At 28.8% G+C, this 25,247-nt stretch overlaps 2 protein-coding genes across 4 annotated transcripts; both read right to left on the reverse strand.

Annotated features, from left to right (window-relative positions):
* Window positions 1–2,568: 2,568 nt before the first annotated feature.
* On the reverse strand, window positions 2,569–25,111 carry LOC111032663 (probable ATP-dependent RNA helicase DHX34). Of its 3 annotated transcripts, XM_022313065.1 has the most exons (18): window positions 24,853–25,111; window positions 18,172–18,645; window positions 17,996–18,114; window positions 17,758–17,924; window positions 17,464–17,667; window positions 17,076–17,363; window positions 16,805–17,009; window positions 16,525–16,739; window positions 16,044–16,238; window positions 15,785–15,976; window positions 15,472–15,720; window positions 15,290–15,406; window positions 15,001–15,176; window positions 10,022–10,132; window positions 9,820–9,941; window positions 9,209–9,449; window positions 9,011–9,150; window positions 2,634–2,761 (listed from the first exon to the last, which is right to left on the reverse strand). In XM_022313065.1, the coding sequence occupies exons 2-18, from the start codon at window positions 18,627–18,629 to the stop codon at window positions 2,634–2,636; spliced, it is 3,327 nt and encodes a 1,108-aa protein (XP_022168757.1). In that variant the 5' UTR covers window positions 18,630–18,645; window positions 24,853–25,111. The 3 variants fall into 3 exon arrangements, with proteins under 3 accessions (XP_022168758.1, XP_022168757.1, XP_022168759.1); XM_022313066.1 differs by lacking the exon at window positions 24,853–25,111 and having other exon boundaries at window positions 2,569–2,761; window positions 18,172–18,629; XM_022313067.1 differs by lacking the exon at window positions 2,634–2,761 and having other exon boundaries at window positions 9,049–9,164.
* On the reverse strand, window positions 19,588–24,546 carry LOC111032664 (methylmalonic aciduria and homocystinuria type D protein, mitochondrial). The gene is made up of 6 exons (XM_022313068.1): window positions 24,397–24,546; window positions 23,896–24,000; window positions 21,864–21,927; window positions 21,677–21,786; window positions 21,378–21,591; window positions 19,588–19,810 (listed from the first exon to the last, which is right to left on the reverse strand). The coding sequence occupies exons 1-6, from the start codon at window positions 24,544–24,546 to the stop codon at window positions 19,716–19,718; spliced, it is 738 nt and encodes a 245-aa protein (XP_022168760.1). The 3' UTR covers window positions 19,588–19,715.
* Window positions 25,112–25,247: the final 136 nt, after the last annotated feature.

Here is a 25,247-nt window from a genome sequence, read left to right on the forward strand (position 1 = left end):
CGGGCCGTCTAGTAACTCGATCGGATCCGTGGGTTTTGGCGTCGACTCGTACGGAGTAAGTGTGGCGATGCCCGATGGGTTGCTCACGGTCCGTACGAGGATTGCTGGTTCGGTGTTTCTTCTGTTCTTCTTTTCTTCGTATTGGTTGAGGTTTTGTTCCGGTAGAAGAAGTTGTGTTGATTGAAGAAGATTGATATCGTGATCGGAAAACGACCGGTATATAACCCGTGCACCGTACCGACTAGTAAGCTATTGTGTGTGCCCCCGTGATATTTGTGCTTCCCGTCGGTACGGATTTGTGTCCTGTTAACTGGGTTTTTTGGCTATGGCCCCATGGGGAGGGTCTCATTATATTCGTCCTGATCTTCCCTGTCCATGGCAATATTTTTCAAGTCGTAGTCGTAGTTGAAAGCACTTATATTTTGTGCAAACTAGCTCTGACTACTGTAGTGTCTTATATGGCGTGTTCTGATTGGTCGATATTGTGTAGTCCTGAGAAGGACTGTTTTAGTAAGTAATGTACCGTTACACCTGGTACGTATAGGTCACACTATGCGTAATATAATGTCTCTTCATTCCACGAACGAGTGCCACAAATACTCACACATCACCGAAGTGTAGTTCACTAGATTGATGTAAGCGTAGTTAAAAAGTATCACTGCCATACGACAAAACACAAACATTAATTTTCCTTTGATTTTCGTATATGGTGGTGCTAATGTAACGGACTTTCGAAATTCTATAAAATATTAATATTATATATTATATTATTTAAGTTGCCACCTTAGTTATACTATTTTTCCACTAATTTACTACCAGATACCTATTTTATCGAGGCGAGGAGGATTGATACGGTGTATTTTATCAACAAAAATGACTTCTGTGAAAAAATTCTCAGGCAGCATTGTCGAACTTAAATAAGAATAACTATTTTTTTTTTTATCTAAAAGAAGAAAACTTCCTACAGGCTGCACTGAACTCCGGTTTTTTAATTTTATTTTGAATAATTGTGTAAGATCATTTGTAAAAAAAGCTTAAAATTGTCTTATTTTTAGGCATATTATAACGCTCAAGATAAAAATATTTAAAAACAAAGTTTAATAAAATATTACTCTTTATAAATTTTAAAAAAAATGATCAAATTTTGTTGATTCCATAGGACAGGATCATTATTTCTGTATAAAGTGTATTTTTGTGGAAAAAATGATATTGACACTAGGCGCTGTGTAGGTACATTTTATAGGTTATTATTTGTATTGGATATAAAAAGGTCCTACAGGCTGTAGTAACTAGCTAGTAAGCATATTTTAACGTAGATGTGTTTTTATTGGTCCTAATAGCTGAATTCCTAGGAAAATACACCATAATATATCTATGTGTATCAGTGGCGTATATACGAATTATTTTCACTATGGGCCGATTTATCAATTATCACTAGTCAAACAGCATAGCCATAATTATACATTTTTAAGGGAGCAGCTGTTATATAATTAAGAATTATGACATATTATACAGTTCAAATAAAAATTGCGCAATTCAATTTTATAATTATTATGTAAAATTAATTTTTAGTTTCTTTTTTTAAAAATATTGACAGTGTCGTTTGTATATTTTAATGTTATCTTACTATGAATTTAACATCAAAGTCAATAAGTCATTAAAGCAAGTCCCGTCAATATATCTAACATTTCCTTGTAGATTACTCAAAAATGATTTTAATCAACCGACTAACTTAATCATGGTGAAAAACTGTTAACAGTGTAAATATACATGCAATGCTTTAATTGAGCCTGCAATTTCACTATGGGCTCTGGCCTAGGGGGCCTCCCCCTATATACGCCACTGATGTGTATTTTCCAAAGGCTGTTTAGTTCCATCATATTTACTCTTACAATGTACTACTAGTACTAGTATAGGTACCAAGCGCGATGTCCAATCGGCTGCTGAGAGATTTCATATCCAAAATAAAAATGTTTTATAAAGACTGCATAATGACTTACTTCTGAAGCTTGAAAAAAAGTAAGAGGCAATTTTATTTTCTTAATGCAACTGTTGATACGGACTATCTCTTATACTTTCTACATCACACATTAATTATAACTTCTCTCAACGGTATAATATCAATTTGTATTGCATAAATTTGCATATAAATAATAAAATACATAAAAAAACCAAGGCCAAACTACCAAGAAGGGTACAATCCATCGCCCTTTGCTCCTCAGTTTCGCATCTTGTATACCGACTGCAAAGCAAAAACTCTGCCACGACTCTTAAATTATCCAAAACCTGTAGCTTCGACCGTAAAACTATTATCGTTAGTAGATATATAACGATTGGATGTCACAGACCAAATATGGCAATCATTTTTAGTGGTAATCAGATTGCATAATGCTCTCATTTTGACCTTGTAATATACTTTTTTAGGTATCTGCAATATGCACTTTACCAATTATGCGGTAAAGTTCACCCTATACTACACAATGTCGTCCATCGCGGTACATTACACATGCATGATGAAGACGTGTGACATTAGCTATAGACCAGGAATACAAGTGTATGGTTAATGGATAATTAGAACTCATATTTTTAATGACGTAATCGTATTCAATTTACAGTAATAATAATAATATGAATTACAAATGTGATTTTTTATGTTTCAGCATTTCAGTAGGAGTCAAATACAATACACCCTGACAGTCAGGACAGTCGTATCGTTTGGCATTCGGTTTTAATTTCACCATAACGTCTTCACATGCTTCACCTAGAAAAATAATAATACAATTAACAAAAAAAAAGCTATTGCGAAATCGAATTAGTACAGATTGAATTATAATTATTGTAGTCCTGGAACCAAGAGCGTCTACACTCCACAGCTTAAACTTGATTGAAAACAAATATTATACCGGGCGCGATTCACTAAGAATACTCACATCCATCTTTTCATTTAATAATGAATTTATTCATTCATCATTATTATAATACATGTAGTTATTAATTTTTATATCAATACCGAAGTACCGTTAGACGGTAGTAATTATGATCGTACCTAGCTAAGTATTAGTAAAAATAATAGTGTATCGTATAAATTAAATAATTGTAGCGGTACAGCCGTCGAACGACACAAAACGGTCCTTCTCAGGACCCCCAACCACAACACAACATTCAAGACACAGGATACCGTATAGGGATTTGAGGCGATCTTACAACCCCCTGAGCTATCCTATACATACTCAACAGGCAGGGTTGGGCAATGTGCATAGGGTGGGTAGTGACGTTTCAAAAGACACCCTTCTCATAACTATGGCCCCAAAACTGCCCAAATAATACGACAAATCACACCGGCAGTAAACACAGCTGCACGAGGCGATAACTAATAGTTTACTAGGTGGTACGGGACACCGCTTATATACCGGGCACTTCGAGAGTGTTAAATCAACATCCAAACCATTAACACCTCTCCGAGAGATCCGAAGACCCGATACAGCCTTAGTGAACACATAAGCAACTTGAACGTTCACCGCCATCACTCGAGTGGGAAGCATCGAACCAGCAGAAGTCAACCGAACATCCTGAGCCGCAATTCATGATCAGGACGAATTTCCCAGGATAAGTAACCACCGACGTCGTCCAACAATGACACCACGGTCGCAGACAAAGTACTAGCCGGCGAATAAGTCCCCGTCATATGACGATCGTCTGACGGAGCTCCTCACAACGAGCGGCGACCATAAGCCCGACAATCGCAAAGGATCGGCACGCACGGAGGTCTACGCCGAGTAACGCGCAACCGTAGTCAACGACGCCAGGAGTCGTGTCAACGGTGAGGAACAATATAGCCAAACCACCTGAGATACTAGAGGTCCAGGAAGGAAGATCGTTGTGCGCTGAGCCCGAACAACCATACCGATGCCCCTACTAAGAATGACGTAACTCACTTTTTATCATTTTTCAGGAGAGCACTTTAAAGATAAAACGTAAATCGAGTTACGTCCAACTTCGACGAAAAAAATTAATTTAATAAAAATTCGAGGGAAAATTATCATTATTTTCAAGAGCCGTAACTAAAGATACGTCTGTTTTCGGCGGAAAAGACAATATTCAGAGTTTATAAACTATTTGATTTCTAAGCTCATTGGTAGGATAGATACTTTAAAAAGTGACTGAAATAAATACAAAAATATACTGAAATATGATAAAAAGTGAGTTACGTCCTTCCTCAATCGCCGCAAGCCAACTCTCTCCTCCCGCATCGGCCCTTTATAAAATACAACCGTCCTGAGTTTGTTCCAACATGCAAAAGTCTCTTATTTAAGTTACGTGCCGCCGGTGCAGGGCAACTCCGCCCTTATTATTGAACAACTCCGAACACACTACATTCCCTACAAATATTGTATATAGGATCAGACGTAAATGTCAATCGCCTATGAACTCTCATCGCATCGGCCAGCTTCTTTGAGCCTGCGCCTGCGCGATGCAACCGTGACACTCACTGTCCCTATCACTTGTAATTAATTAACCATGTAAAATTTAACGAGACATGGTACGAGTAAACCAACGTCTTGTTTATACGATGGCGCCGGTCCGCAGCAACCATGCTGTTCCATAATATAAAATTCTAATGGTACTGTAAGGAATGGCAACAATTTTCAAGTTCCCACAAACAATATTTTTAAAACTACAACAACTAAAATCATTATTTTATGTATAAAAATCCAATTAGACATTTAGAGGGAAATTTCAAAGGTCAATAAATAGCTCAAACTTAGCCTTAACATTTTGAAACATTCATTGTGTATAGAATCTTAGAATTTACGAAATAATGGAATGTTCAAGTATTAGACTATATTTTTTTAATAACAAAATTGTAAGAGGATAAATCGTCTTATACGTTTGGTTATCCAATGTCTTATATATTTGAACATCAATTAGTGTTAAAAAATGTATGCGTCTTACGCTAAACGTTTTTTTTAAATTTCAATAAGCAAAAAGCATTACGTGTAGTGTAACCGCTCTGCCGTACAATATAAGTATGTCAAGTGTACTTAGTCATTAAGTACGTCACTGTAATGAATGAGTTAAATTTGAATTCGATGATAAATTACTTACCTATTATATAAGATGAAAAATATTTTTAGCCAAGGCGGTTTTGCTTTTGGGTAACCAAGATTACCAAACAATTGTTTTAATAACAATATAAAAATGTTAACAAAATAATGTGTTTTTTTTTGTAATTCTTGTTTATTTTTAAAGTACTGGTAATTTATTTTTTTACTTTTTTACTTCCCCAAAGTACAAACTAAATTAAATTTGCTACCATAAACCATCCTCAAAGTTGAAAATATAAGCATTTTTCTTACTATAAAAAGTGTTTTAAACACACATCAAAATTAAGTCAATACAGTAATTGCTCTTTCGATCTTAAATTGAAGAATAATGTATTACTCTTCAGTCTTCAAGCCATAAGTGTTAAAATTAAAGAACGTATGACGGTTTCAACTACAAAATAATTCACATATTTTCGTTATTTAAAAAAAAAATGAATATTAAATACTTAAAAAAACATGTAGATATATTTAATTGCGGTAAGAACAACTTATGAGAAAATTGGAACCATGTGTTAAATTTTCAAACTTTTCACTCGAAATCAAAAATTGTGTCGTACATAAGTCGGGAAAAAATTTAAAAAGTAGAAAATTTTAATGTTAACAAAAAACATAAAAGGAAACAATATGTTTTGAAACTATGATCATGTCTCAATATTAAAATAAATATTACAAGTATTTTACTTCTATATTTCCATGATGAGTACTAAACGAATATATGTTTATAATAGTAATACATTTCTAAACATCACATCAAATTCAACAAGTCTAGGCTCTAGATGACACTGATATAGAAAAACTTTATCACCATTATTATATAATCAATAATTTCTATTAGAATATTAGTAATTTAAAATCTAATCTTTCATGACTATGCTTATACCAAGTTGGTTTTATTTTATTTTTAAATATTATACGGGCAGTGGCCAAAAAGGGTAAAGTGTACATGCATATATTGGTTTTTTTAAGGTAACAAGACAATTTGATACACACAACATATGAATTGATCAAAAACAGAAAAAATTGTCCATATAGGCATGCCTAGCGAATAATTAGGCATGCCTATATGGACACTTTTAGTTATAGTAATAAGTTATTACTATAAGGTAATCCATAAGTAATCTTAAGAAATGAAAAAAGGAGATTGGAGATTTTAATGATATCAGAACTACGTTTTCTTCTAATTACTTATGTTTAGTGAAACGATCAAGTAGTAATTTCACTATGATCAAAAAAAATTACATTTGCTAGAGTTGTCCATTTTGGTTACTTATAATTTATAAAGAAACACAATAATTGATTATATGACGACGAGGACTCTAAAATTAGTTAAGATGGCAGAAAATGAAACCATTCCCGTTTAAAACTTTTTTGAAAAAAATTGGGGCATTAAAATAATATTTATGTTATAATTTTTTAATACTCGTTGCACAATCATCGATATTTCAAAATGTAAATTTATAATATATGAAAAAACTGCGGTATTATCTTACTAGGTATATAGAGATTCGCTCAGAATCTAAAAATAATGCAGTTTCGCAAAATCGTTCCCTGTCAAAATATCTCAATTCATTATAATTTTATAGAAAATAATAGATTAAACAATGAATTATTAATTTAATGTTTGGTGTTATGATTTAAAAATTATTTCAGATTGATTTATATTTATTGTAGTGTATACTACAAACATGAATACAATAGTTAATTATTTTCTACACGCAAACTCTGAAACTCGAAACAGTTTCTCAAAGAGAATCCCATCATTTCTACTAAGCCCGTAAAAAAATCCACACGTACCACTTTCATAGCAACCCTTCAAAAATGACGTCTTCTATAGACTTTCCAATTCACCTTTCAAACTTAATATTATATATTGATGTTCTTATAGTTACTATAGTTTATGGGAACTTATAATACATCATCGTTAGACGTTAAGGATACTAAAAAGAGACGTTTGACAAATATTTTTTTAAAGTTCTATCACTTTAATGTAGTTACATTTTCGAAACATCCCTCTAAACAAATATCAATTTTAGTAAAATAAAAAGTGTAGCAAAAAATGTATTATTCACAAAATGAATTTGAATTGAATTTTTCAAAACTCTGAGAAGTCTCAATGAGAGATACAGAGACAGAGATACAGAAGTGAAAATTATTGGCATTAAGATGAGTTATTAAATAAAAATTAAACACCATTTCTAGATGCACAGTTTTGAATTAAAAATAATTATTAATATAAAATAAAACAATTATTACAACCTATAAATATGTATAGATATTTTTAAATATTAGCGATATTTTAACTGCATTCCTCGAATTGTAATAAAACGCTCTTGCATACCTATACATTGTTTACATATTTATTTTTAAATATTATTCAAAATTACATAGTTCAGTTTGTGAGTTTCAATTATTATAACATTTATAACTTATAGGGTATCTAATATAGTTTGTGCTATAATTCAAGTATTTTTTGTATAATAAATTTGAAAATGTTATCAAGTATAAATTTAGTATATACAATCGATAAAATAAACGTATGGTGTAAATTTCAAGTATCTACGGTTATTCGTTTTTGAATTACAACAAAATAACAAAATCACTACATGAGAAATCTTCTGAATATCCAATGTTGAAAAATTTCTACTTCAAACGCTTATAAATAAAATGTATTATGTTTTAAAGTTTTTTGACTGAGCTAAAATTTATTATAGAGTCAATTTATTTTGAAAATTGTATGGTGTATAGAAAATGCTAACCCAAATATTTAATGACAATTTGTATCTATGGCTTTTTTTAGAGTTACTCTAAAAACTAAAATCGATTTTTTCGAAAACTGGTTTTGCGTAAAAATTCCCATTTGTAATTAATTTTTTGTTTGTTTTTCCTGTCACTTTTGAAAACTATAAGGAATTATAAATTTTGACCCTCTGAGTGCAACAACAAGATTAACTTTCCTACCAGAAAAGTTGCTGTTGAAGAAAATCGAAGCACTTTTACTACCCTAAACCGTGATGACAGACACAAAAAAAAAATTTTTTTTTAAAACACACATCATTGTAAAATCAATACATTCATTACAACCGCTACAACTCAAAAATAATATGACTACAATATCTTGGGAACACAATAGGTACTTATTTTTTATTACATTTTTTAGTCTTAATTAATTTATACAGATTCTGAATAGTGACAAGTATAAATGTGAAAGGTAATCTTTAAAAAGTAATTTTTGAGAAAAGTTGTGTTCATTTTTATTTTCTTGCAATTTTACCTTCATAACTAGGCCGTTAGTTTAAAGTGTTTAGCATGATTCATATTATTATATTATATGTCATTAGATTAAATAATAATTCATACAAAGGTCACAAAGTCATTTTTTTGGTATTTTCTTTTCTTTTACGAGTGAAAAGTCAGTATACCTACAGAAACTATTTTAATATGAAATCATTTATTTAAGAAACGTTTTCAAAGGTAATATATAAATAAGTTTTAATCAAAAAATAAATAAATTTCACCTATTATTGATTTTGTTTGCTAATAATACAATATAAAATGTATGTGCCGTTGTAGATAAAATAAGGTCAAATTGCACTTATTTTTGTCGAATAGCTTTCGAGATAAAAACAAGTAATGTTTGATTTTCCCTATTATAATATTATTTAGTTTGATCTAACGCGTTATATGGTAACACAACAAACAAGTATGAATAGTTTCATGAGTCTAAAAATATTTTTAATTTAACATTACTACTCATGATTATTTACTATTTAAGAATTCAAGTTGTAATAATATTACTGTACATAATGAACTTTGTATGGATACTTACTCAATTTGATTTCAGAAAAAAAAACTTCAATTATAATATATACCTATATATATATATATAACCGGAACAATGTACATACCTTCAGTGGTGCCGGAAGTAGTTTGAGAGTCACACACTTGCCGATGTTGCAGTTTTTCAAGAGCACTCGTAACTTCTATTGTGCTGTTGCAAAAGGGACAAATCCAAGGATCATACACCACTAGGCTTTGACCCGTTAAACTGAAAGTTCATCACTGACCGTAAGATAATGACAGCTTAAATAAATGAATCAACTCACCAATCATATGTCAAGTACGGCGCTAGTCTTATTCCACCATATTTATCATCTTCATACACCTGCCAGTCGTCACTGCAAAAAGGATTAGGACCCGTGAATGTTATTTCTTCGCCAGACGGTCCTACATACATGGCTTTTTGGTCAGCGGCTAAGAGCCTCTTCATTGTGTAACCGATTTCGGCATTCATAAACTGTACCATGTCTATAGACAGCTGACGTTCAGCTCTTCTATTACTTCTTTCTAAAAATGCGTTTGCAAATATTGAGCAGATTAGTACTTGTATAGCTGCGCCGACTTAGGCACGGATCCAGAGCAAAGATCTGGGGGAGGGGCAACAATTTTTTATTAATGTAAAATTACAATATTGGAATCACTGTCCACCATGAACTAAGATATTAATATCTTAATTTGAGCACCCCAGAATAATACACATCATAATATATAATATTATCAGACATACATGTGATTCGAAATATAGTAATATCAGGATCTGTAGAATTATTAAAAACATTTGGGAAATAATATGTGTGGGAGGTCTGGCCTCTAGGGTCTCCCTGGATCCGTCACTGTAGCGCCGTTATTGTAAAAACGTAGAAATTGTTATCAATACCTTCAAGCTTAAGTTTCAAAAGATTATCCCAAGTATTACGGAGTCTTGTAGCTTTGAGTATTAAATTTTCAGCAGCTTCCGGTAGAGGAAACTCCAATTGCAACCAAGAGTCGCAAATGATTCTATAGATTATAGTTCAACAATTATTAAAAAAATAAATCAAATTTATGGAGTACCTAACAAATGGTTAATTAACACTAACTGAGAGAAATTCCGATTGGTGCAAATATTTCTGCTAAATAAAAGAAGAGTCTGTGCTCCTGGCATCCGTAATGAGTTCATAATATACGCTTTTGTAGTTTCCAAAAGCGACCTGAAAATCATTGCAAGTTTTTAAATTATGTTTATTTTTAAAGGATTAAACAAAATAATATACTATCTTCTGGTCTATTTATAGGTTTACAGTATTTATATATATAAATGTAGTCATTTTCTTACCATAACCAAAATAAGTTTTCAAGTTTTCCATTGGATTAAAAGAAATTTGACAAATAAATATATATATTATATTACCATTGAATGCGTATGCAAGAAATATAATTGTAGTCTACTACAGGATAATGTACATTCAGAAAAATATATATTTTCACAAAATATGTACTTATTAATTGTATTATAATATTAATTAATTACTTATATTATAAACATACACTCATTGTAAACACTAAACTTTAACATGTATTGAATTTGAATTCAACCGTTGCATACAATAAAAAACGATTCAAAACAGATACGATCTGTCCCTATATATTTCATTCTGCATTTATATTACTAATATAAATGACTAATAAGGTATAGATTATTTAGTATATAATAATTATTACATATAGTAACCAGATATTAAGGTATAATTGTTAATACTGTATTACTGTATAACGATTTAAATAGGTTTAGGACGGTAAATACCTTAAAAATAATCTAAATATTTTGAAAATTGCATTGTGTCAGTGAATTATAATATATTTAATGGCGAGCAAAAAGTTTCAATTCTTTACGATTAATATGATTTGAATAACAAAAAAGGAGCTCAAATCGTTATATTTCTTCTGAATAATCAAAATGTGGTAAAAATTTGAACTTGAATGTCTAAAAATATTGTGCATACGTGTTTTAGATTAATGTAAGAAGTTGAAGTTGATTGACAAAGCAAAATTTGTTATGCCTCAGCTCAAAAAGAATCAAAATATTTTTTTGTAAACAAAAAATAATACTACTAGCATTTGGTGAAAAATGCATGTACTTACGGTTATTTCTTTTAGAGTTACACCAAAAACCAAAATAAATTTTGCTAAAAACTGGTTTAGCATAATAATTCTAGTTTTAGAAAGTAAAGTCATAAATCCGTGTGAGTTAAATTTTTAAATAGTTCTTTTAATTTTTTGAAGAAGGGCTCGTACATAGGACATTCAAATAAAACGTTATTGTATGTGTACGCAGGTAGTATGTATAATGTGACATGAACACATATGGTTAAAATATAATAAATTGAGAAAACTTGTGAGCAAAAAAGAAATAACCAATTTTTAGTAAATTAAGGTTTTGATTAATTACTTACTCGCAGAGTTTTTAGAGTAAAATTTTTATTTTCATAAGACCGTGCAATTTGTGTACAACTAAAATAAGTAAATAAATAACCAAAAGAAACAAAAACGTTAAAAAATATTATTCAGACTTAATATTTTAATTTTACATAAAATCGAGTAATACGTGAGTAATTTTTGAGTTCATTTCATTATGTATATTAAATAAATACATAAATTCATAAACAAAAACGTTTAAGAACAAAAAAACTTGTTTTTCGAGTAAATAACGATTTCACTTTTGTTAATCATTCAGATGATCGATAAGTACATATATTGTTAATTTTAATCAACAATATTATTTTAAAAAACAATAAAACTGGCTAATGTTCACAATCAAATGTCCAACGAAAATTAAAACCGAAAAATAAACAAGTTTCTTATATTTTTTTTCCTTAAATAAGTATACGACGCAATTAGTACATTATGAAATATTAAAATAAATATTCAATGAAAATTTAAGATTTTAGTAATAAACATATAAGATAGTTCATAAAATTATAGTCTAGCTTTGTAACCCACATGTGAAGGTGGAAATCAAAATACAAATATATGTTGCATTTTTTCGAAGCATTTTTCAAAAAATAAAGTTAGTAATATAACATAATTACTGAGTATAATAGTTTATTTGTTAAAATTCCACGAAAAAATTAATAAAATATAATACCACGCCCAGAACTACAACAGTTATCACTAAATTGCGTGCTTTTGTATTATGATAATATTATAAAGTACTTTTATTTAAGTTATTATTATATCAAACATTGTACCTACGTGTAAAGTACAAACATCATATATTCATCACAATGGCCAATGTTAAAGACTTAAAGTATAAATAAATTACATTTAAAAAAGCCTAACGAAATTAAATATATACCTATTTAATGCAGGTAATTCAATAGTTATGACTTATGATTAATTAACATGCTATTTTTTTCATCAATAGTTTTTTTTGAATAACTAGAATTTCTCTTTTAATTATTTAACTTCTATACAAATCTACATTACTTAAAACAATACATTTTATTTATATATAGTCCTAAACATAAAGTAATAATATTTTGTATAATATTATTTATTATAAATAATAAAATTGCATTGTATGGACACATTAGACGTATGTCTAACCTATTAGGAGCCTAAGACCACATTAAAAGAGTAAAATTGCCATGAGCTGCATTTTCCATAGTATAAATGTAAAAAACTTGAAAATAAAAATAAAACTATTTATAATAATAGGTACATTTTATGGCACAGGTATAATGTATAATAGTATGCGATAGTGTTTCCTAGCTAATGGGTCGCGATGTTTGGAAGCTCATAAGGAATGAAAGTACCTACCGTGATTATATAAAACAAATAAATAATTGAATATAATATGAAAATTATTTTAGCCTTAAAATTCTTATGTTATATTTTATCTGATACCTCTATAATCTTTACGTATAATAATAACATAAAGTAAAAATTACGTATTTAAGCATTTTGCATCCCCAGCCCCAAGTTCAATACATTTTTTTGTTTCATAGTAAACTAATATACTAATGGTGACCAAACTTTTTTTAACCAGGCAACATAAAAAAATTAATTTTTAAGTTTAATTCAGTGACTGAATGAGTTAAAAAAACGATAATTCAAATAATAACATTTAAAATAAATACTTCCAAAAGCTGGATAATAAATTATGGCAAGAATTAATTAAAATTTTATTTTTATTTTGTCCTGTCTAATAATTCCAGATGTTCAGGTGAGGTATTTGAAAATGTTTGTACAACTTCAACTTTTCTAGTAGAAAAAAATGCTCTTATCATGAACTTTGATGAAAGCATTTGGAAGCAATTTGATTTGGTAACTAGATTCTAGTTGGCACTTTTGGGAGTTCGAAATTGAAAATGCTCAGTACTTTTTAAAAGAATTGGGAAAAACAAAAATAAATAAATAAATATTTGTTGAAATTGGTTGATAATCTTGGTTAGACTGTTTTCGTTTGGATCGTATTTGATCAATTTTAGTTTTTTTTTCTAAAAATATCAATTAAAAATTATTTGTTCGGTTAAAAACTTAAAATTATAATACAAGCTTCCTCAAAAGTTTTAACGAATAATAATAATAAAAATATTAACGATACATAAGCATAATAATTTATTATAAGCATTGAAGTTTCAAATTTTGACAAAACGGCAATAAATTTGTAGATAAAAATGTATAAAATATTAAATTTGTATAGCTGATGCTTGACAATTCAATACTATGTCTTCCGTACAAGTAGTTCATAATTTTACCAAAAAATTACTGTTCATTTTAGGAAAAATGTTTTTGCAAAAATAAATTCAACCTACCTAGGTATAAATTGTTATTAGTTATTGGCTATAGCTAATCCTGTAAGACGTATCTGAATTCACTTGTTAACTAGATGACGGCAATTGAAACTTGATAAATATTTTTTTTTAGTTATAATAATATAAACGATGTGAGAAGGAGCTTCAGCCTGATAGCTCCACCCCCTTTTATGTTAGCCACGCTGACTATTACATTAAATTCAAATTTTTTAAGTTTAGTTAAAAAATCAGTGAGTTACACTCAAACAAGATTATATGAATAATATTACAATTGTTTTAAATTGAAATATCAATATCATTATTAATCAATATTGTTATTTGTTCAGCACATAATTTTTGAGATTAATACTCTGTTTACAAATAAAAATCATTTTTTTTTTGTTAGTTGCATCTTCGATATTTTTTTATACCAAATAGTGCCCTTTCCCCCTTAGAACCGGCCCTGAAAATATAACTTGTATAGAAGGACATATAATTTACTATGGATATAATTATATATTTACTAACTTTCGTTTTATTTTAATTTTTTTAAATTAATCATAAAGAAGTAAATCTTGATGACAATTTCTTTTCAGTCACCATGTGGGATTACCTGGGATTGTGCGAGATGCTAAATTTGATTTAAGGGGACTTGGATGAGATGGAAGTCTATTATGAAATGGTTTGTAAAATGTTACTGCTTCAGTGTGAACTGTTTTTATATTTAAGTCTTTGTGCAGAGTATAGTTAGAGACGTATGGCGGGGCCATAGTGGGGCGTTAGTGATTATGCATAAGGTTTTATTTTGAACGGTTAGAATTTTGTTCACATTGCCCCATAAATGTAGGCCCCATAAGTTAACATGGGCTTGAGTAAAGACTTATACACGAGAAGCTTGGTGTGTTTGTTAAATAATAGTGTTTTAATTGAGCGTAGTCGTTAGTTTGGGCGAGATTTTTAGTTCTGATATGCAGTTCCCAGGTAAGATGACGGTCAAAGGTTAGTCCTAAGTACTTTTTATGGAGGGATTGGGATGTTACAAGGAACACTTTTGGCAGGGAGGGAGATGAAGAGTGAATGTAGTGTGAGTGGATTTTGATTGGTTGACTTGAACTCTCAATTTTGCGTCAAACAGACATTAGATCAAGGTTGTATTAAATACACCAATTTTATTGTAAACATAATCATATTTACAAGATAAAATGTGTTTGTTTATATATCAAGTTGTATGATTAGCATGGGTAAATATTGTAAAAAGCAAATCAATAAATTATTATACTTACATGTATATTAATATTTGATGCTTAGAGCTTACAGTGTTTTTCCCTTTAAACTCAGGAACATAGATAATTTCAGACTCAGTGAGTTGAAGTACATCTGAATGATTACCAAAATAACTCATAGGGTGGAGAGATACAAATGGTTTACCTTCGGTATGAAATAAATGTTCCTTAGTAGTCTATAAATAAATAATAAAATAATGATTAAATATGACCTTAAAAATGCAAAAGTATGATTCAAAATATTTAGAATAAAACTGTATTTTTGAAAACTAATATTAATTTTTTTAACCTTGCAAGAGTTGAACTCATCAGAAATTGCTATATGAGGATACAGGCCACTACTCAAAATTATTTTTAACATCATTAAGTCTTTATAACTTATTGCAGTCGATCCTTTTAAAAGTTGCTAAAAAAAAAAATTATTGTTAAATCAATATTTTGATTTTATAATGTAAAATATGTAGTTTTTACTTTAACTTGTCGCTGATTATGTCGCATTCTAAAATCTATATCTCTTATATCAACTGAATCATCTTCGGCATCTAAATTGTCCTCAATTTCCCACATATCCTTTTTTAATACTTTTCTTTTTCTGGAATCTTCCTCTTTATGTGTTTTTTTCATACCACGTAATAGTTTTAATTCACCATGTCTAAGGGCTCTTTCTGCACTAGTCATGTCATCCATATTTTTTTCTTCATTTTTTACTAAGCCACATTCCTAGAACAAAACAATTGAACGACAATTTTATTGTCAAACAAACTAAGTTAAGTAAAATATTTACATCCAACAAATCTTTAAATTGTCTTCGCAATTTAGTCATCTCATAAAAACGTTGTTCTTCAAAACCTCGCCTCTTACACCATTGACGTGTATTTGTGTTTTGACCATCACTTTTCAACTCTAGCCATTGCTTAAATGCATTTAGTAGAATTATTGGATCACCATGATCAGATTCTAAATCCATTCTAGCTCTCTAAACAAAGTATTATTATCATTATAATTTGTATAAATATTTAATTTTATTATTTAACTGATTATACTTCGCATTCAGAATCTTTGTAAGCTTTATTGGTGAATGGTGTTTGAACTGATAGAACACATGCTAATGACAAAACAGGTTCCAATTGATCAAACAGTGATCCCATTATTAACATTTTTCCAAGCGGTATGTCAACTGGAAGTCGTGATAACATGTTTCCGATAGGGGTCAACCTTTCTTCTTTTGTTAATGCCCCCTGAAATAATTATTTTTATTTAGTACTTTTACTAAATATTCCAATGGCAATAATATTTAGTGACAAGGCTTCTTATAACTTATATAATTTTTTTCACTCTACATTTTTGTCATTTACAGTAATGGCACAACATACAATCATCATGACATACCTCTGATAATGGCTACACTACACCAAAGTTAAAATAGCAGATTAATAAAAACATACAACAAAATATAAGCAATAACATGACGAAATAGATAAATAATTTTAATGTAGATATAAAATGATATGGTTCTTAGCATACGTGTTGTTTCAATGATTCTATGGCATTTTCAATATTTTCTGGTTTTGGTGGTTCAATGAAAGGAAATAGCAGAGCATTAGGCAATCCCATGGCTACCATTTGCAATAACAGTGCATCTAGAGGAACTTTTTGTAACTCTGGCGTACTGTAGTCTGCCATAGCATCAAATTCGTCTTCAGAATACAACCGATAGCAAACTCCGGGACCAGTACGACCTAAGTGAAATATGCAATGTGAAAATAAAATGTTAATTGAAATTATATTGAAAATTAATAAATACCAGCTCTTCCTTTGCGTTGGTTAGCACTTGCTTTGCTCACCCAGAATTCCTTAAGTCTTTGCACTTTACTAGTTGAATCATAGCTCATTTCTTTTACCTTTCCAGAATCAATGACAAATCTAATGCCATCTATAGTGATTGAAGTTTCTGCTATGTTGGTAGATACAATACATTTTCTTGTGCCTTCAGGTGCATAATCAAAAACCTAAATTAAACAAGAAATTGTATTATAAAATATTTTATCAGTATTTAATAATTTTATTAATAGTACCTTATCTTGTTCTCCCAATGACATTGAACTGTGCAAAGGAAGTATAATCCAAGTATCATTTTTTTCACAATAAATTCTTGCTGCATCCACTACTGCTGTAATTTCAGCCATACCACTTAAAAACATAAGTACATCCCCTCTTTCATGTTTTGGATATTTTTTGTCTATCATTTGCATAATTTTTATGAAAGGAGATGGATCAAAACGTTCTGATTTCTTGCCTAGTACTTTCATTTCACTAATAATTGGATGATATTCTAAGTTAATAGGATATAAACGACCTGGTACCTAAAAAAACCACATTTTTATTAACAGACATATCAAACCTTCATAGTTAATTTAGTTATGTTAATAAACAGACATGAAGTCATTAAGATTTACAGTTTACCTGTATCAATTTGGCTAACGGAAAAAAGTATTTGCTAAATAGGTTTACATTTATGGTAGCAGACATAAGAACAAGTTTAACATCAGATCTTTGACGTAACAAACATTTCATGACACCTAATAAAAAGTCTCCATGTAAATGGCGTTCATGTATTTCATCCAAAACAATAACATCATATTGTGACAATAAATCCTCCCCACAGACCTATAATATAAATACATTAAAGACGATTATTGTTTCAATGATCAAAACAATAGCAATATATTATTTATGAATAATGTATAACATAGTAACCTGTCTCAATAATAATCCTTCAGTTAAGAACAAAATTTTTGTATCTTTATTAACCGTTTTTTCAAACCGAATTTGATATCCCACATCATTATTATGAATGGATAAAGATTCATAGGCCACTCGCTTTGACAACGAAATACATGCAATACGACGTGGTTGGGTACATGCTATAAAAGATTATTTGCATGAGAAACAATAGTAGATAATAGAATAAGTACTCATATCACAATTTATGTACCTATTCTCTTAAAACCTGCATTTGATAAGTATTGAGGAATCTGGGTAGATTTTCCACACCCAGTATCTCCAGCAATAATTACAACTCTGTGATGTCTCACTGCTTCAATAATTTCATCTCTTAAACCAAAAAGAAATGTATTAAAGATAATTTCATAATTGTTATTAATTGCTCACTTGAACTGAAACACTGGTAAATTCTGTTGTGTTTCTCTAAGTTTTCTCAACTTGTTGAATTTTTCTTTTTGTTTAAAATCCATGTACATAAGAACCAATTCACGAAACAGTGATATATCTTTTTTGGTTAAGGGTCTTTTTTCATAAGATACTTCTTGATCGTATGTAGGTAACCTTGAAGCTAATTCATCATCAGAATAATTTATTTTTAAATTAATTAAATGCATTTTGTCAACAGCTACAATAGAATTATCAATGGTTGTTTTTTTCATAATATATGATTCAAACTTTTTTACAAATAGCCAAACATCATTTATATCTTCAACTAATTCTTCATTGAAAAATACTTTTTCCAAAATACGTTTATAATCCAAAAAAGTAAAAGGTCTTTTAGAAGTTTTTTGGTGTTTTGAATTGAAATTTTCATCACTGGGGTTTCTTCGTTTCTCATGATACATTTTTCTTAAGTTAATCCTGTAGTATAAAATAGTAAGTTTATTCAATCATTCATATTATATTATGCAGTGTAATTAAATAAATTAGTAAGATCATAACTGTATAATACAATTTATATTAATGCCTCCTCCCTTCATCCACATCACATTTCATAGTCCAATACCTATACATAAATTAAATGCAATTATTAAAACTATAATTATTTATATTTTTTGAGTTTATACAATTCATATTATTTACACAATACACACAAATTACAATATAATGAATAAAACCAACATTTCTAAATACCAAATTAAAATTAACAAAACAATCATTATAACTAGGGTTAGGATTTCAATGTAATATAAAATGGTAAAGTATTAATTTAATTTCTTTAAAGATAAATAGGCTAAAGCATACAATTTATACAGTGGAGTTACCAATAAATTTCAATTTATCATTAAGAGAAAGAATATCACCATATCATTTTAAAGTAAATTTAATTAAGTTACCTTTTATGTAAGCTAACTAATTGTTGTTAATTTTTCTTTTAAATAAATCCATAGAATTTTTAATACATTTTTAAATATTTTCTTTTAAAGACAAAACACTGATTTTATTACATTTAAATCAAGAGAGTAATATTATGTAGCATTTCGCTTTTGATACTACTTTTGTTTAAATATAACATGGAACATGAATTTATCATGGTTATAGTTAAAATGAGCAAAATAAAAAAAGAAGATAATTTGTATCAATATGAGACAATAAGTAGACATGACTAACCAAATTTGTAAAGGGTAGATGCAGAAAAAAAATATATAACAATTATTCATATAAACCCTAGCCCTTATTATAACTAATAAACATTTGTTATAACTTAGTACTAATTTAAAAACAAAATTGGTTAATTAATCATAAACAGGAATTAAGATTTGTCTGCAATAGTGATTTTTAAGATAACAATAAAATAATAAATAATATATAAACAGATATATTTGTAATTTAATACATTCGTTTTAAACAAGTATCACAACTAATAATTTATAATATATTTAAAAATAAATTACATCATTATGTTATACTTTTAACTAGAAAAGAAAAATTCAATCATAGTTATTTTGATGTAAGTCACTAACTTCGTCCAAAATATCCTCGACAACATCAGTTTTTGAAGGCAAGGCGTTTGTAAATAAGTTACCTAGAATAACAGTTTAAAATACAATACATTTTTATTTTAAGCTTATGAGGATGTTAGTGCACTATCTAGTTTTCTTTCTCTGACCCAAGCGCAACATGTCAGTTAAGATTCTGTGAGAATGTCAATTTTTACAATTTCAAAATGCTTATAAATTGTATAAAAATTAAAATATCGTAAAAAAGCCAACTGAGGTAATGTTAAGTAATATGTAAAGTTTAATAATAGGTGAATTAACTCTTAATATTAAAAGTAACAACACAGGGTTAGTTCTGCTAAACATACATTTGCATGTCGGTGAGAGAAAGAAAACAAATGGTAAACTGACTTTGTCTTAATTAAATTGGATTGTGAACTATTAAATTTCACAATAAGTATCTTATTAAAATGAATAAAACAATATTATCAAAATATTTTTAAAAAAACAACTGAATTTTAATAGTGAGCAAATACCATAAACCAACATAGAATAAATCTATTTAGGTAATATTTAATTTTATTTAAAATTGTTAATATAGAATAACTCAATGTATAGCATCTCATTATAAGTGGCTACTTCCATTGAAACCAATATCATTGTAGAAACATTTATTTAAAAAAACTGTTGTATGCTTTGATATAAGTGCATTTGTAATATAATTTTCAAGAATAGACCAAAGAAAATAAAACTTTTCTAATAATAAATAAAGTGGAAATGATTATTTAAATAAGAATTATTTTTAAATATATATAAAATATAACAATTAATATCCCAAATTATATTTACTGTATTTTTACTTATATAGTTATATGCGACCTACTCGTTATATATGCTTCATATTGCCACACTGTTAGTGTCGTATATTACCTACCAAAAAGTTATTATCTACTGTAAATTATAATTATAACAACCCCAAGATCTGTATCTGTTCTTACTATATAATTAGTTATTCATTGTTAAGATTAATATCATCAGAATATGATCATACAAATTTGTTAGGTTTAGGAGCTTAGGACACTGTTTAGTTAATTAGGTTTATTAATTTAGGTCAAGTATTAAAAAAATAATGTAGTAAAACAGCCTTTTCATTTTAAATTTACAAGTTTCAGTTATCAACAAAACATATGTAAATTTTAATAAAATATTTTGAAGTTTGAAAAGTAAAATCTGCATAGAAAATGAAATGATTAAACCTAGATTTGCACGAACGAATTGTTGAAAATCATCAATTTTTAATTTAACCAAAACAATATACTCTGTTCAAAATAAGACAATGACCAGGCGGCCGAGTTGTGTGCATGGGTGTGCATTTGTTCCAAAGCACTGGTCTTGAGCATGGATTTGGTAGGGGAAGTGTCTATTAATGCGCCTGACAAAAACTGGTCGCTCCCTAGTCATCGTCTTACTTTGAACAAAGTATAGATGTATACATTTATCAAGTGTTAATACATGGTATTTAAGACAATTACTGTTATGGCAACAGTTTTGAAAATAGTTAACATACATAACTTCTACCAATAGGTATATGTATCATCCTTGGTATCATTATTCATTTTATTTTAGTAATAAGAAAAACTCTTCGTTGCTTACCAATAGTATTAGGAGACATTTTTTCTACAATCATTTTGCACTTTCGGCGTGTATTGACTTGATAAACAGTATGTTTGTATGGTAATTCTAGAGTGGAAAAATCAATATTAAGTCCTGGATTAATGGCTGGAAGTCCAGTATAAGGATGTATGAAATCAGCCCAATAACCAGCACTTTGAAGACGATCACTTATACCAAAAGCAGCATGTAGATACTAGAAATTAATAAAAAATATATTTTGATTAGGTATTTATTTGAAAAAGAAAAGAAATCTCAAAAATGTATTATTTTGTGTTTACCTGTCTTGTTAAATTTGACATGGTTGTAGTAGATGTTTGCTTTAAATTGATAGTAATCATGCACAGACTGAAATTTTTCAAATGAGGTACATTGAATCGCTCTGTGATTTCTAAGTAAATAAAAACAATAATAATAATAATTAAGCAACTCAATTCAAGGAAACAAAGTACATAATACACTACATACCAGATTTTAAGAGAATTGGGCAGTCTTGAGTGTAATAATTTAGTCTTGTGGTTATGATGCAGTCCTGTAAACAATGTTTTAATTTAATATAAGATCGTATAAAATTACAAAACATAACCTATATTATAGGTATTGGCATAAATCGGTAGGAGGGAGGATTTTGCCAACAAAATACTTTTCCAAACCCCCTATAACAATTGAAAAAATAATTTTAATATTTAAGGTTTAGGAATACTGCCCATAAAAAATGGAGTAAGAAGATTTATATTTTCTAACAAAAATAATATTATTAAATTATATTAATAATAGGTATACACTAATATTTAAATAAATAGTTTGACTGAAAAAACAAGTTAGAGAGAATATAGACCTATGATCCTATGAATTATAAAATATACGGAAGAATCTCACTATTAAATTCATTGTATTATGTTAATATATAATGTTAATAATCTATCTAACATTCTACTTGATAAAATAAAACCTTATATAGTTATACATACAACATTATTAGAGATTACCAAATAGGGTTTATGGCAGTAGTTTAACCTTGGACCAGATACCCACCATTAAAAAAATAACAGAAAAAAGTAACACATTTGACAAGGATATACATCTCCTATTTATATATTTCAAAGCTGCCTACGATTCTGTTAATATAAACAAACTCTGGAATGCAATGCGTGAAATAGATATACCTGAAAAGTGTATAAGAGTACTCTGAGGGTGTATTCAAGGATCAAAGTAGAAAGTGAAATTTAAAGACATTGTGTCAAAGGACTTTGAGGTAGTGACGGTAGCATTTAGAAAAGATAATAGAGGAGAACTAGCTAAGGATAGAAATCGATGGAAGTAAGTGGTTATTGCCTAAATAGCCTATAAAACACCATAAAAGAAAGACATTTATGAAACTAAAATATGAAGACATTTTTTTATTCATTGAATATCATATGAAAATGTTGTTCATAAACTAGTTACCTACATGATGTAAAAATACAATTAATATTACTTAACTGTCAGATTTAACTTATATTTTATTGTTTTCTTAAAACTTGTCGACAAAACATAAAAGCAGAAATAACAGAAAGTAGCTAAAAAAATTTTAAATTCATCAGACAAAAATTTTAAGGTAGATGACACTTAATTTTTTTTTAAATAACTCAAATATTACTTAATTATTGTAAGCAATTTAATAAACAAATTCAATAATTCAAGCCCTATTCATAACTCCAAAAGTGTGAGGTGGTGCCAGTAACTCCAACATTGAAACTGTTTAATAGTGCCAAAACATTGCCCTCCGTACTATGGTCGCAGCATACCAGCACAACCAAAATTACATTATCCACTGAGATTTGATGAATATCTCCATCAAGAACAAGGTTACTAAGCTTGCCAGCAAACACAAGATAAGACTGGATCAATACACCAATCTAGCAGCAATTCAACTATTCTATAACTCTCAAGACATACTGTGTCTCAAACGCCAAAGACTATATGACTTAGTATAAAATAATAGACTAAGACCGAGGCAGGAGTGATAAACCAAACATGTTTTATAAATAAATACTAAAAATATTTATGTAAACCTTTGATACATATTGTTAAGGATCATTAATCTTTAAAATAAAAATATAGGGTGGTTTAAAATATATAGTAATAATAATTCAAGTACCGTCCGGTCAGGCATCTGTCATTATAGATTTTTATTATAAACTGTTATTACTATTATTAGATTAAGTATTATACAGTATACACTATTATATAAAACATGATACTAAGCATGTATAATTAGCATTATTGAGTTGTTATAAGAGAGGACATTAATAAAGAAGAGAGCTCAAAAATGTAGCTATAGGCACCACCTGAAATTCAGGTCGGCCGTTAGCGTCTGCCTATAAAGGTAAATCTATATTATCTTATTTTTGTAGAATTTATATTATGTAGTTACCAAGAGTAAAATTACTTGAACTGTGTTTTCATATAATTATTTAAAAAAAATATTAGATATATATTTTAATAAAAACCAACTTACCTCAGGAGCGATACCCACATTATTAGGTAATTTGAACTGGCTATCTTTATGTCTTGGTAGCAATTGCCAGTTAGGATTTGTTCGGAATTCAGAATCTTCAATTTTCTATCATATGAACATTATAATTTGTTAATTGCATTCAAATAATAGGTACGTAGATAACCATTTACATAAACTTTAAAAAGCAATTTAAAAATATATTTTAAGATGAAAAATATTCATTTTAATAACAATTATAATGTTAAGGAACCTATAATAAAATATTAAATGAATAATAATTACCTACAGGAAAAAAATTATTTTCGAATGTATAAGGATTTACATTATCGCAGTACAACATAATAAAAATAATAATTATAGTTGTTATTATAAGTTAAATATATTTATTTTTTTAGTGTACCTATTCACTTGTAAAAATTACAAATAATTTAATTTGTTACAGATTTGTACTTTTGACAAATTATTATTTATAAAATAGATAATAAAAATGATATTACTTACCATAACAAGCTCATCTTCCTGTTCTAATAACTCTTCTCCTCTGATTTCCCTGTCACGTCGAGATTTCCTGGAGTAAGCCCTATTGGCTAACACATAAACTATTCGTTTTGCATTGTTGCCCGACTTCATTTTTAAACACGATTGCAGCATAACCGTGCACCTTTGTGTAGGGAGGAGGCAAACAGTTACTTATAATAGTATTCTAAATAACTTGAAAACAATACAGGAAGAATTTAATTTAATAGATTATTCCAGACTAATTAGGAATAAACATAAAATATTTCACGAGAAAAATGAAATAAATTACGTACGGATATTTCGACTATAATACCTAAACATACATGATAAGAAATTAACTTTTGACCGAGTTAAACAAAATTATTGCGTTTCACTTTTCGCAAAGACCTAATTTTAGTTTTTGTCTTTTTTTTAAACAAATGAATACAATATACAAACCTTGAAGCAGAAGATAGTAAACACACGCAAGAGCCTGCTATAGTTAACTAACAATATTTTTGATCATTCATCAACTATTTCTTAAGTGTTTTGAAACCATTTCTATTAAAATAATAAATTATTGCTTTTTACGTATCAGCAAAATCAAAATAAATAAAATGTTTTCGTGACTTACGAGTGACGAAAGTATGAATACGTATGATAATGAAAATTTTTTATACTGATTACGGCACAGAATAACCACCACAGGTATATGAAAATATTTATATGTCTATGTATATATAGTTGTACACACAACCGCGGCACCACTTCGGCTTATCACTTTCTATTGCCAATAGCATTGGTCAATGATTATAAGCATGGGGGATATACCACAGATATATATAATAACTAGA

This window comes from Myzus persicae, unplaced genomic scaffold, assembly GCF_001856785.1.
Source record: "Myzus persicae strain clone G006 unplaced genomic scaffold, MPER_G0061.0, whole genome shotgun sequence".
NCBI classification, from domain to species: Eukaryota; Metazoa; Arthropoda; class Insecta; order Hemiptera; family Aphididae; genus Myzus; species Myzus persicae.